The sequence below is a fragment of the Lagenorhynchus albirostris genome, chromosome 10 (genome assembly GCF_949774975.1).
Source record: "Lagenorhynchus albirostris chromosome 10, mLagAlb1.1, whole genome shotgun sequence".
NCBI classification, from domain to species: Eukaryota; Metazoa; Chordata; class Mammalia; order Artiodactyla; family Delphinidae; genus Lagenorhynchus; species Lagenorhynchus albirostris.
The window spans coordinates 7,307,161-7,319,182 of NC_083104.1; the positions used below are offsets into that span (position 1 = coordinate 7,307,161).

Consider the following 12,022-nt stretch of genomic DNA (forward strand, 5'->3'; position numbering starts at 1 on the left):
GTGCTGGTTAGAGAGTTGATCAGTCTCCACCCTTTGGGAACACCCTCCACCACCTACCCCATACCCCAGCCCTGCCCCAGACCCCATTCTCCAGCCAGCTGTGAGCAGGTGCCGATGCAGTGGCTCTCAAATCGTGGTTAAACTCAATGACGTTCTCAGCTCACAAAAATAAATGAGTCCATGGACTTAGCTCTCAATTTTAAGTTATCCCACATGACTTTGTCGTAAATCTTAAGCATGGTTTCGACTTAAATCTTAAGCATTTCCTACCACCCGTAGGCTTGGGAGCCCTCACAGAATACAAAACAAATAAACAAGCTGCATGTAAGTAAGAAAGAACTGAAACAAGCTAGCTATGCTTAGTCAGCTTGGTGCTGTGGTTTTGCGGATATATTTGATGGTGGTTTTTATGTCAGATACACAGAAGAGAGTCTGCTAGTCAAACTGCTGTTAGTTCACATGATAGAGTTAAATCTGTCAGTAGTTTACAGTATTCTGCGAAGAGCATTTCAGCTTCCTGGGGCTCTGCCTCCCAAAGATAGAGAACGTCTGCCAGGAGCCTTGTGGAGGAAGGCAGGAGAGTAGTGGTAGAGGACAGCTGGTTCAAGAGAAGGCATCAATATAAAATGTGGTGGGAGTTCGAGTGGGCCTGAGAACAGCTGGGAGTGGGAGGGCCAGTCTCTTGTCTCTGTTTATCCCTGTAGGTTCAAAATCGAAAAGGATTAGAGGGACTTCCCTGGTGGCGCAGTGGTTAAGAATCCGCCTGCCAATGCAAGGAACAAGGGTTCGAGCTCTGATCTGGGAAGATCCCACATGCTGCGGAGCAACTAAGCCCGTAAGCCATAACTACTGAGCCCGTGAGCCACAACTACTGAGCCCGTGAGCCACAACTACTGAGCCCACTCGCCACGACTAGAGAAAACCCACGCACAGCAACGAAGATCCAACACAGCCAAAAAATAAACAAATAAAAATAAATTTATAAAAAAAAAAAGAAAAGGATTAGAAACTGCTCCATTGAAGACCCCAATGACTGGCAGAGGAGGCAGCTGAACAAAGGCTGGCCAAGTAAATAAATAACCAGATGTTGTAAGAGATTTGCTTGCCTCCACCTGCTGTGCTCTAATCAACAGGTTCTAGTGGGGGCCAAGCCCTGGCTAGGCCATACCTGGCTGACGTTGTACACAGGGGGTACCATGCTATCCTGCCCCAAGCCTGAGTGGCTCCAGGCAGCACTGAAGGTGGCGGGCATCCTTGAGGAGAAGTGAAGGACCAGCTGCTGGGCCTGGGTATCCATGCTCACGTTCCAGGACGGGGCTGCCAGGGGGTAGGAAAGGGCATCATGTAATAGATGATGGTTTGTGGGAGGTGATAGAAGCCGGGCTGCAGTTAACAGAGAAGTCAGGGCAGGGATAGAGTTTGGCTTTGCTGCAGTTGCATGAGGGTGAAATGGTGGGAAGGGGTCCCAGCCAGGGTCACTTATTGGCTCACCGAATGTCTGGTGGGGGCATTCAACGTGGCTGCTGTTTCCAAAAGAGAACTGAGAAATCCAAGAATGGCAAGTCAGCAAGCTCCTGGCACCATGCACACCCTTCCCCCTCCCGTGTTGCCCATGCTTGTACCTTGAAGCAGAGCTGGGGGTGCAAGTCCACCTTCTCCAAGACATACCACTGTGGTGGGAGAAGGGAGTTAGGGAGCAGGGCCCTGGGCCCCAGCCCTGCCCACCCAGGTCCTAGGGAGGCCGTCTCACCCCCTCTGACTCTCGAGCCGTGGCATTGGGGACGTCTTCGCAGAGGGTGTGCCAGCCCCGCCTCTGGCAGAGGGAGGCGTCCAGCTTCAGTGGGCAGCGGAGTGTCAGGGCCATGACCATCTGACTGTGCTGGCTGTGGTCAGTAAAGTTCACCGACTCCCAGAAGTCCGAGCCATCTGGGCAGGCAGCAGGGGCAGAGAGTGAGGCCCAGGAGGCCTGAGCCCCATCCCCAGGGCATCAGGAGATGATATTTGTGAGGGAGCCTGGCACAGCCCTGGTCTGCCTAGGTGCCTGATAAACGAGCATGCCTCCTCCTGCCCCTCCTGTTGCCTCTTCTATTTAGCTGTCTCCTCTCCTTCCTGCACCTCCATTCTGGCCAACTCCTTGCTGCTCCCCAAACTCCATATCTTCATATCTTTGCTTATGTTCCTCTCAGAATCAGGAATGCTTTCCCCTCCCTTCTCTCCTTTCTAAATCCTGCGCATTTTCTGAGCCCAGCTCAGATGTCACTCCCTTTAGGAGACCTTTTCTACTCATGGACAGCCGTCATGAGCTTCTCCCTCCCCTGAGTTCACGCCTTACAGCCTATTCCTTAATTACAACCCTGCCCTGGACCATAGGATGCTTTGAGCTATTCATTTGTCATGTTTGAGAATCCTGTCTCTGCAAGCTGGGCTCAACAGTATGCATAGATGTCACCAACCACTTTCACATATAATATTGAACTCCAGCCTCATAAGGAGTTGGAAAGTGAGGCAGGGCAAGTATCATTAGTTTACAGATGAGGAAACTGAGGCTCGGAGAAGAATGAGTGGCAGAGTTGGGATGGGAGCCCAGGCCCTCTGGTCCACCTTCTTAGGACATTACCTCCTGGGGTGGATATTTCTGAACAGTGCTAGTACAATGTTCAATGCTCTGATTTATTGGCAGGCTGATTGCTAGACATGGTAGCCCATGACTTGCCCCCACTGACTCCAGAGAAAGTGCCTGCATGCCTTCTGGGGACCTTCTCCAACGCAGGTGTAGAGGGTGTGCAAGTGCATGTGTGTGTATGTGCATGTACGTGTACGTTTGCGGGGGAGAGAGAGACAGAGAGAAGCTGTGCGTGAGCAAGAGTCACATGAGTAGCACTCACAGGCTTCAGGCCAGCTCTGGAAGGGACACTTTTTGTGCCTCACGGTGTCTTCTTGCAGGTAGGACACCTGTGGGGACAGGGGAGCAGGGAAGAAGGGTCAGAGGAATGGCTTTCCCTACATCACTCAGACTTGAAACTCATTCTGGCTTGACCTTGCCCAGATGCAAGCTGCCTGAGCTGGCAGGGCACCGAGGAGAAGAAGTGTGGGGTGTGGGCAACGGTGGGTGGCACTTGGCACTCAGGGAGGAACCCCAGACTATAGGAGCAAGATCAGTGGGTGAGGGGCTGAGTCCTTTTTTCCTGGAGAGGAGAACGTATCCCCACAAAGAGGCAAATCATGAGGTCCACATTCCTCAACTTTGGCCTTCCCTGGCCTCCACTCTCAGTGATTCCTAAGGCGCTGAGTGTCCCATAGGGCCCCTCCCTCTGAAAGCCCAACACCCAATGTTATCCCCCTGGCAGGTGCTCCCCGCTCCAGGTCTCTGCCTGCACCCTCCCTTTTGTCTCCTCCTGGGTGACAAGGCCTCCGCCTTTCCTGTCTAGCCCAAAGGAGTCTTAATGCTAGGCACCTCAGTCTTACAAGGAGAGGAGGAGGACTTCCACGCAGGGCTAGTGGGGATGAGACTTCTGGGGCCATATGGAGCCTTGCAGTGGCCACGAGCCCCCACTGTGACAGCTCAGAACACCCAGTGAAGGCAGCTGTCTATCCTGCCTCTGTGGGCTGAGGCCGGGTCTCGACAAAGGCAAGCTGGGTCTGGGTGGGGCTGAGGTTGGACTCACCCCCAGGAATGTGCCATGGTCAGCAGGACACCTCCATCCCTGGCTCTGTGTGTGGCTCACTGTCAGGCTGGCACCAGTCTTCCCTAGCATCTCGTTAACACCAGCCCTTTTAAAACCTGACTTAGTGGAGATATGCTTGACCAATGGTGCTATCTGGGTGGCCTAGGAGTGAAGCCATGGACCACCCACACCTTCTCCTCTGCTCACCTCGATGCACAGACAGGGCAGAAGGAATTCATAAGGCAGGTCTACAGTGCAGCCCCCAGACACAATTTTCTGTGGACAAAGCAGCAAAGGAAGAGAAGAAGAGGGGCCTCAGAAAGAGCAGAGGCACCCTGGAAAACGGCAGGAGAAAACTGGGACCTTGGTCACCACATACCCTACTTTTCCTCTTATCTGAGACATTTCTTCCTCTGAGAAATTTCTTCTCAGGGGGTCTCTGCCCTGTAATCTGACCATCTGCTCTAGGTGTCTCAATATATGGAATGAGGGGAGTGGGGAGGAGATGGGGAAAGGAATATACATTTATTGAGCCCCTACTATATGCCAGGGAGGGTGCTAGGTGCTAGAAGCACCAACTCAATTAATTAAATGCTAGCATCATGGTGATCTTGGGAGGCATCATCGCCATTTTAAATGTGGAGAACTGAGGGACTCAGGTACAGCATCAGTCCCTTCAAATGGTACCAACTGTATACAAGGGCATCCGTGACAACTGGAGGTTGAGGTGGAGTGTCAGGGCCTAGGCCGGAAGAATAGGGGACATCTCATTCTCTGAGGAGCAGTGACAAAAGGGAGGGAGATGGAAGGGTACCAAGACAGATGTGACCATTTTGTTATTTTCTCAGGAGAACAGCTTCTTGGGGGAACTGCAAAGTCCTCTTAATGCAACCTGAATCTCACTGAGGGTCCTCTCACTGTGGGTAAGCGCCATATCCATTTCTCTGCTAGGCATTCATGGCTGCCCCAGGTCTCTGCCTGCCCTCTCCTTCCTCTCCTGCCAGGAGACAAGGCCCCCTAGTTCTCTGCCTAGACCAAAGAAGTCTTCATGCTAGGCACTTCAGACTTGTAAGGAAGTCTTGGACAATCACCACCTCTCTCTGGGACTCAGTCTCCCCATCTGTATAATGGGTAGGTCCTTTCACTCCAGCCCTGTGTGATTTGGCTTTTACAGGCAGATGGCCCTCCATACCTGGGCATCAAAGGGACGGCTCAGCTCCTCACACTCCAGTGCCCACTGGTGGCAAAGACGCACACTGACCTCAGGGCCTGGAGGAATGGTCACTTGAATAACCCGTGCCTCAGGCAGCAAGTCAAAGGAGAACTCAGGCCCTGGGGAGAAGGGGGACTTGGTGGCCTTGTCTTTTGGCCTTAGCACAGGTACCACTACTTGGCTCCACCATCTCCAGTCACACGATGTGCCTACCTCCAAGCCTTTGTGAGCCACGTTTGGAGAGAACTTCCCCTTTCTCTGGATCTGCAGGTTGGGTTCTTTTGGAACGCAGCCCCTTGTGGGAGGTGTCTGGGGAGGGGACGGAGATGTGATGGCCCTTCTCAGACAGGCAACGGCTACTTAGCAGCTTCCTCTGCAGGCAGAGAGCAAGGCTGGGCTGGCCTCAGGCCAGGAATCAGGAACTCTGGCTTCTATTCCTGTCTCTGGAATCCAGGGCACCACAGGCGAGCTGCTCAACCTTTAAGGCTCAGTGTCCCTAACTGTGTAATGGACAGAATAGTCTTCTTGAGTCCACTCTTTCCAACTCTCTTTTATGGCTGGAGAACAAAATGAGAAGCCAGAAAGAGAAGGGCTGTGGGGTGTAGGGAAGGGCTGGAACTGACAGGGAGAGTACCTGAGCAGATGCTGGCATCGTGTGCCTCCTACAGAACCGGAACTTGTAAGACTTTTTGGATTTCTGCACCAGGAGGTGGAGCCAGTCCCACTGAAGACCTGCACAGGGAATGACATATTTACTATCCAGCCCTTCACGGCCCCTCCGCTACCTGGAGATGTGACCCAGTGTTGGACAGTCAGTCATTTTAGATCAGGGAGGGTAATGATCGCAAACTTCTTTAGTCCTAAGTTATGATACAATCAAAAAAGCTTTTTCTCTTCTTAAGTAGAGAAAAACTATGTATATACAAAGATGTTCATGGTAGCATTATTTATAACAGTGAACAATTAAAAACTGTCAATTCTTAAGCAGTGTGTGGGCATTTAGTATGCCCCAGGCACTGAGCTAGGCAATGAAAATGTAGAGTTGAATAAGGCAGATCTTACTTTACAGATAGAAGGTAAAAATAGTAAACTCATAGAACTAAAACATTTTAATCCCAAGAATTGGTACCAGCTGAAAGGAGAAACACCTTCACAAAACGATACAACTGAACTCACAAATATCAATCATGGTGTGTGCCATTTTAGGAGGGCCTAATTCTCTGCTGAGGTTGACAACAGGACAAACATCTCTTCTAGTAGGATAAGTTTTACTGGCGTCAGCCTAGGAGCCCCCCCAAATTCCCCCAATTCCAATCTCCACTAAGAATGGCCCAAAGGACTGTTTCTCATACCCGAAGGATCTGACACCAGATGCAGGCACCAACAGCAGGGACAGTGGCAGAGCCAAGCACGCCAAGGCTTTGGGGAGGGGGGAAAGGCCGATGGGGTATGGCGAGGAATCTGGGCAGACCTTCCTGTGAAAGATGAAAAGGAAATCAAATGGTAAGGTCCCAGGGGTTCCCTCCTACCTCAGAAAAGTTGGACTTGAGGCTGAGCTCTGCCACTTACATCCTGGCCGACTGAGCTGGGGCAAGTTACAGACTCCTCTAAGTCTCAGCTTCATCATTCATAAAGTGGAGCTGCTGTCAAGATCAAGTAACATAATGCGTGGGAAAATGCCTTACGAAGTATAATAAAATGTACCCTAAAACAGGAAGGATCATTGTTGTATTACTGACTGCTGAGGGACCAATTAAGGGAGAGTGCCTGGAGACTTACCTGGCTCTCATTTAGTCCTCCCCACAGCTCAGGGACAGCTGTTTTCATTGTATAATCATTTCTACCGCGCCGCTATACCCCTCAGAAACCATGCACTGCCTGAAGCCATGCATGGAGTATGTGAAAGAATTACAACGCAAATCCAGGCTCACCTTGTGTTTTTTCTTTGATACTATGCTACTTCCCAGGTTGAGAACCAAAAATTAGAATGGAAGAATGGGGAAGAGGAGCAGGGCAGGGAATGAGACTCACCAGTGAAACTGTCATCCTGAAGGCACAGGGCCCAGTAGGGAAAAGAAAGGACAGAAGTATAATTAGTAGGTATTCCCACGAGGAGCATTCTCCCTGGGGTCTTTGCCTCACATCACCTAATTTCGGGGTCTGCAGAAGCCAATAGTCCATCCACTCTGGCTCTTTTCTTCCCAGCTCCACCCTGCCCAGGCCCTCAGTGCACCAGGACCTTGACTATCCATCCCTTCAAGACGATGTAGAGAACACACTGAGGCTGCCACCAGAGCTCAGGGACTTGGGTTGCAGGAAAGGACAGGCGGAGAGTGGGGAGCTGTACCAGCCTGTGCCAGCCAGGTGTCCCCACCCAGCAGCAGCAGGCGCACCTTACCATGTGGGAGGCCAGCAGACAGAGGGTGCTCCAGCTGGGAAGGTAGGGGCAGCCAATACTAGCAGAGGCAGGCAGGCCAAGGAGCAGCTGGACGAGAGGCAGGAGCAGGGCTGCCAGTCCGGGGCTCCCCATGGGCTTCCGAGGGATCAGGGTATCCAGAACATGGCTGCGCCTCCTGAAGGTGGGTGGCAGGGCCTTGCTGTGCAGCAGCAGGGAGTGCAGTGCCAGCAGGAGCCCTCGCCTCAGCCTGCCCCTGCCCCGCCCTGCCCCAAAGCTCCTCCTCAAGCTCAACCAGCCGGCCAGGCCACATTCCTTCTCCCCCAAGAGGAGGGACTGAAGGACACTTGCCCCCCAGAAAGCCCTACTCCCCTACCTGGAGGGCAAGGGGGCTCCTGCTCTGGCAGAGAAATAACAGGCAAGAGGCCGGCACAGGGTCAGGGGGATGGATGGCGGCTGCACCCACTTCGTAACTCCTCCTTCTCCTGCAACACCCTGCAGATCAGACCCGCCCCTTAGCGTGCTCCTGGCCTTGAATCTCCCCTGGACACGTACTTCATCCTCTCACTTAAAAGACTGACAGAGCCATGAAGCACTTCTCTGCAGTGGGTGCTGGAGACCGAGGTGACTGATGCACCACTTACAGGTGGGCAGAACAAGAAAGCATGTAAACCTCACATGTCCCCCTGTGCATCCTGGCTCCCACCTGGCCGACTTTCAGGACTAGGGTCCAGGTTTCTCTCTCTACCCGTTGGCCAGTTCCAGCACTTCTGCCAAAGGGCCTCCAGCTTCAAGGATCCACTCATCAGTACAGTCTGCTCAGGAAGCCCCAGGTCTCATAGCTGAGCCCTGGAGCTGAGGGAGTGGGCCCCACGCATTGACCTGGTTTCCTGTGGTTTCCGATGCTGAAGAGGCTCCATTCTCTGCGGGGACCCTCCACGTCGTCCCATGGCTTCCTCCTGCTCATGGAGCATTTGAACTGCTTCAGCCCTCACCTTGGTGACACACACCGTAGAAAGTTTGGGGCACACCTACTGGGTGAAGGTATCTTGAGACTGTTATTATCCCTCTGCACTTTCAGTAGCTTGATCATACCTATCTTTAGGCCAATTCTAGTTCTTAAGTCTTTAGGTCCACTGTCTAAAGACCCCATTGTACCCATTATCCTAAAAATACCCTCTACCTTTTGAGTTTCTTAGAAAGACCCTTTCTTATCTTTGTTTTTCCAGTGCCTAGCAATGGATGTCGTGAAATAGGTGCTCTGTAGTTGAATAAATGTAAATTATGATGTTTCATCTAAGCAGCAGTTTATCTATTTCACATTTCATAAGCACTTTCATATTTGATCCTCCTAACCACCTTACAAGACAGGTGATAATTATTCATTTCATAAAGAGAGAAATAAGGAAGCAGGAAGGAGAATGATTTGGTCAAGGTCTCTAGCCCAAGGAGCTCCAATTCTGCCATCCTCTCACAGTTCATTTCTCTTTCTACCATCCTTATGGCCTCTCCTCCCACTGCCTCATCCCCCTCTGCTTCTGGGAACCCAAAAGGGCCTGCCTGACACAGTTCTGTCTTTTGACCTTGAAGTCCATCACTGCAAACAAATCAGTAAGATGTGAAGGGAGAAAAGGGTAGTCTGGCCATACTAAAGACAGGTTAGGGAGTCTTCCCCCTAAATTTCACCTAGCCCACAATGGTTTAGATCTATACCGATAATGTGTTTTCTAATGCTGGGGGCGTGAAGTGAGAAACTTGGCTCCATTCTAGAATACTTTTCTCTTTTGACTCCTTTTATCTTCTGATTTGATTCTCACAGTGAAAATACTTGGTTAACTGCTCCCTGACCCTGGCTAAGGTATGGTAGGAGAAGCAGAAAACAAATAACAGACACATACACACGAGAAATAAAGAACAGAAAGGGAAGAAAAGGACCACATAGAAAAGGCAGAGGAAGAAAGAAGAAAGGGGAAAAGGAGAGAGAAAAGGAGGTCTGTATTTTATTGTTTTGCTAGTTTATTGTGGAGCCTGTTCCAAAAAGGATTTAAAGTAAAAAGCACAGTGGGTAAATTCCAGCACACCCTGGGGAAGGGGGAGGGAGTCAGATCACAATTTGCTGAACTCCTATTATCAGGCTCTGGGCTGTGTGCTTTGCCCACATTATCTCATATTATTGGTACTACAACCCTTGAGGTCAGTCTTACTAAACATCTTACAGACTTGGAAACACTGGGAAGATTAAGTAACTTGTCCAAACAGAAAATGGAGAGCTGAGACTCACCCCTGTGTCTTTCTAGCTCTTTCTGTCAGAACACACTGCTTGGGGAGATCTGTGGTTTCTGGGCCCTGTAGTCCACAGAAGTACTAGAATGAGGGGACTTCCCTGGTGGTGCAGTGGATAAGACTGCGCTCCCAATGCAGGGGGCATGGGTTCAATCCCTGGTCAGGGAGCTAGATCCCCACATGCATGCCATAACTAAGAGTTCTCATGCCACAACTAAGGAGCCCGCCTGCTGCAACTAAGACCCCGTGCAACCAAATAAATAAATATTTTTTTAAAAAAACAGATGTCATGAAGGGCTTTAAAAAAAAAAGAAGTACTAGACGGAACAATGTGATGAGTTGGTAGGATTAACAACATGGGGGGGAGAAATTGTAATAGTTGGAAAGAAAAAAGGATAGTAGGTCTTACGGGAATGAGTCATCAGTGATCAGATTTCTAGGAGAGTAGGGATTGTTTGGCAAGTGTCAACAAGGGGGGAGTACTTCTGTGGCTGGAACAGGAGGGGGCCAACTGGAGTAAAGGCAACAGAGGTGTGTGGTAGGCCTGCAGCACAGAAGTCCTGTCCTTTTGGAAGGTGGCCAAGGCCTATCTCACCTGTGGTTTGTGTCTGAATGAGCTGATCCAGACTTCACTCTCCAGTAACCTTTACGTGGGGAGCAAGCCAGGCGCTCAGGAGGTCTTGGCAGGCCCCTACGCGTGCTCAGGTAGACAGGACACTGTGGGGTCCTTGGGCAGCCATTCTTCCTGACAAAGCCTTACCCATGCATGGACGCTGAATGCAGCAGCGTCTCCAGGCTCTTCCTGTAATGCCAGATTCCCAAGGTCTGTTGTGGCAACTGTGCCTACTGTTTGGGCACCCTGGGCAAGAAGGTCCAACCAATTAGACCAACAAAAACCAAGAGTACACAAGTGTTCCTTTCTTATTCCTGCTCTTCCAGAAGGGATCAATCTCCAGAATATCGATGCAAGAAGTTATGCTTAAGAGAAGAGGAAGGGACCCCCAATCTGAGAGGGGAACACCAACACTGCTCATCAAGGGAAGGGACTTTGATATTTATTAAGCACCTACTATGTACTATACAGTTTATATACATTATTTTATTTAATCCTCACAACAACCCTGGGTGGTAGATGCTATGATCCCCATACGTTAGATAAAAACAGAGGCTCAAATATCTTGCTCAAGGCAAAAGGTAGCAAAATGCCTGGCTAGATTTCTAACCTGAGTCAGTGTAATATCAAAAACTGTTCTTTCCACTATACCACACTGCCTTTCCCATAGACTAGATGCTCACTAAGGGTTCTTCCAAGGCCTACACCCTCTAGCTCTGTAAACATCAGGGATTAATAACCATTCCTCACATTTGTATAGTGTTAGGGTTCTTAAAGCACCTTCACAAGATTTTACCTCATTTGATCTTCAAAACAATCCTGTGAATTTGGCAGGCCTGATCTTGGTACTTGAACTTGTCTCCTGATCCAAATACAGTGCTCTTCCCACTAAATCAAGATCCCTTTCAAAGGGGATCTTGTTTACTTCAGGGAATACTATAACCATGAGGCAGGGGGAAAAAATGCTTGGAAAGCCCAAAAAGCAGAATCCCAACAAGCCAACAAGCAGAAAACTAAAATGAACCAAACGGCTCTCTTTTCGTGTTGACAATAATTTTCGGAATGGGTCTTTTCTTTTTTTAGTTTTATTTATTTTTTGCTGCATTGGGTCTTTGTTGCTATGTGCGGGCTTTCTTTAGTTGTGGCGAGTGGGGACTACTCCTCGTTGTGGTGCCCGGGCTTCTCATTGCGGTGGCTACTCTTGTTGCAGATCACGGGCTCTAGGCGCGTGGGTTTCAGTAGTTGTAGCGCACGGGCTTAGTTGCTCTGTGGCATGTGGGATCTTCCCGGACTAGGGATCGAACGCATGTCCCCTGAATTGGCAGGCGGATGCTCAACCACTGCACCATCAGGGAAGTCCCTTCATAATGGGTCTTGAAAAGCACTACAAGACTGTAAAGTACCATTCTAGTAATCAAATAAATTTTAAATTCTTTTTTTAATAATTATTTACATCCCGGTTCTTTAAAAATCAGCACTCTGTGCCTGGTGCACATAACTCCATTACCCACTCATTTCCATCTGCACCTCTCTGCTATCCAAATCCTACCCTTCACTCTAGTTCTTTGCTCTGACTTTAGGCTACAATAGCACAAGTTACTTCATTCAATAAATTCAGAGTGCATGATGCACATTAGGTAAAGAGCAAGGGGTGAGGAAAAGACATGTAAACTAGTAATTCTGTCAGCAGAAGAGATAAAATTAAAATGCCACGTGAATTCAAAGAAAGAACCCTCAAAAAAAAAAAAAAAAAGAAAGAACCCTCACTCCTTGAAGTAGCCAGAAGGCTCCAGAATTACCGTATAAAACTAGGTCTTGAAAGATAAGTAATAAAGAAGTATAAAAGCAGAAAA

The 12,022-nt window shown here is 49.7% G+C and overlaps 1 protein-coding gene across 6 annotated transcripts in view; it reads right to left on the minus strand.

Moving 5' to 3' along the window:
• IL17RE (interleukin 17 receptor E) overlaps positions 1 to 12,022 on the minus strand; it is a 32,813-nt gene that overhangs the window by 4,330 nt on the left and 16,461 nt on the right. For 2 of the 6 annotated variants that reach the window (XM_060161236.1, XM_060161237.1), the window contains 11 exons: positions 6,910 to 6,925; positions 6,231 to 6,353; positions 5,513 to 5,610; positions 5,092 to 5,251; positions 4,858 to 4,997; positions 3,873 to 3,941; positions 2,886 to 2,952; positions 1,751 to 1,926; positions 1,623 to 1,670; positions 1,492 to 1,540; positions 1,169 to 1,317 (listed from right to left, as the gene is read on the minus strand). In XM_060161236.1, coding sequence (XP_060017219.1) covers positions 1,169 to 1,317; positions 1,492 to 1,540; positions 1,623 to 1,670; positions 1,751 to 1,926; positions 2,886 to 2,952; positions 3,873 to 3,941; positions 4,858 to 4,997; positions 5,092 to 5,251; positions 5,513 to 5,610; positions 6,231 to 6,353; positions 6,910 to 6,925 — 1,095 coding nt within the window. Of the gene's footprint in view, positions 1 to 1,168; positions 1,541 to 1,622; positions 1,671 to 1,750; positions 1,927 to 2,885; positions 2,953 to 3,872; positions 3,942 to 4,857; positions 5,252 to 5,512; positions 5,611 to 6,230; positions 6,354 to 6,909; positions 6,926 to 7,276; positions 8,308 to 10,151; positions 10,506 to 10,965; positions 11,263 to 12,022 lie in introns of those variants that run through there. The other 4 variants (XM_060161234.1, XM_060161235.1, XM_060161232.1 and 1 more) reach the window with 4 other exon arrangements.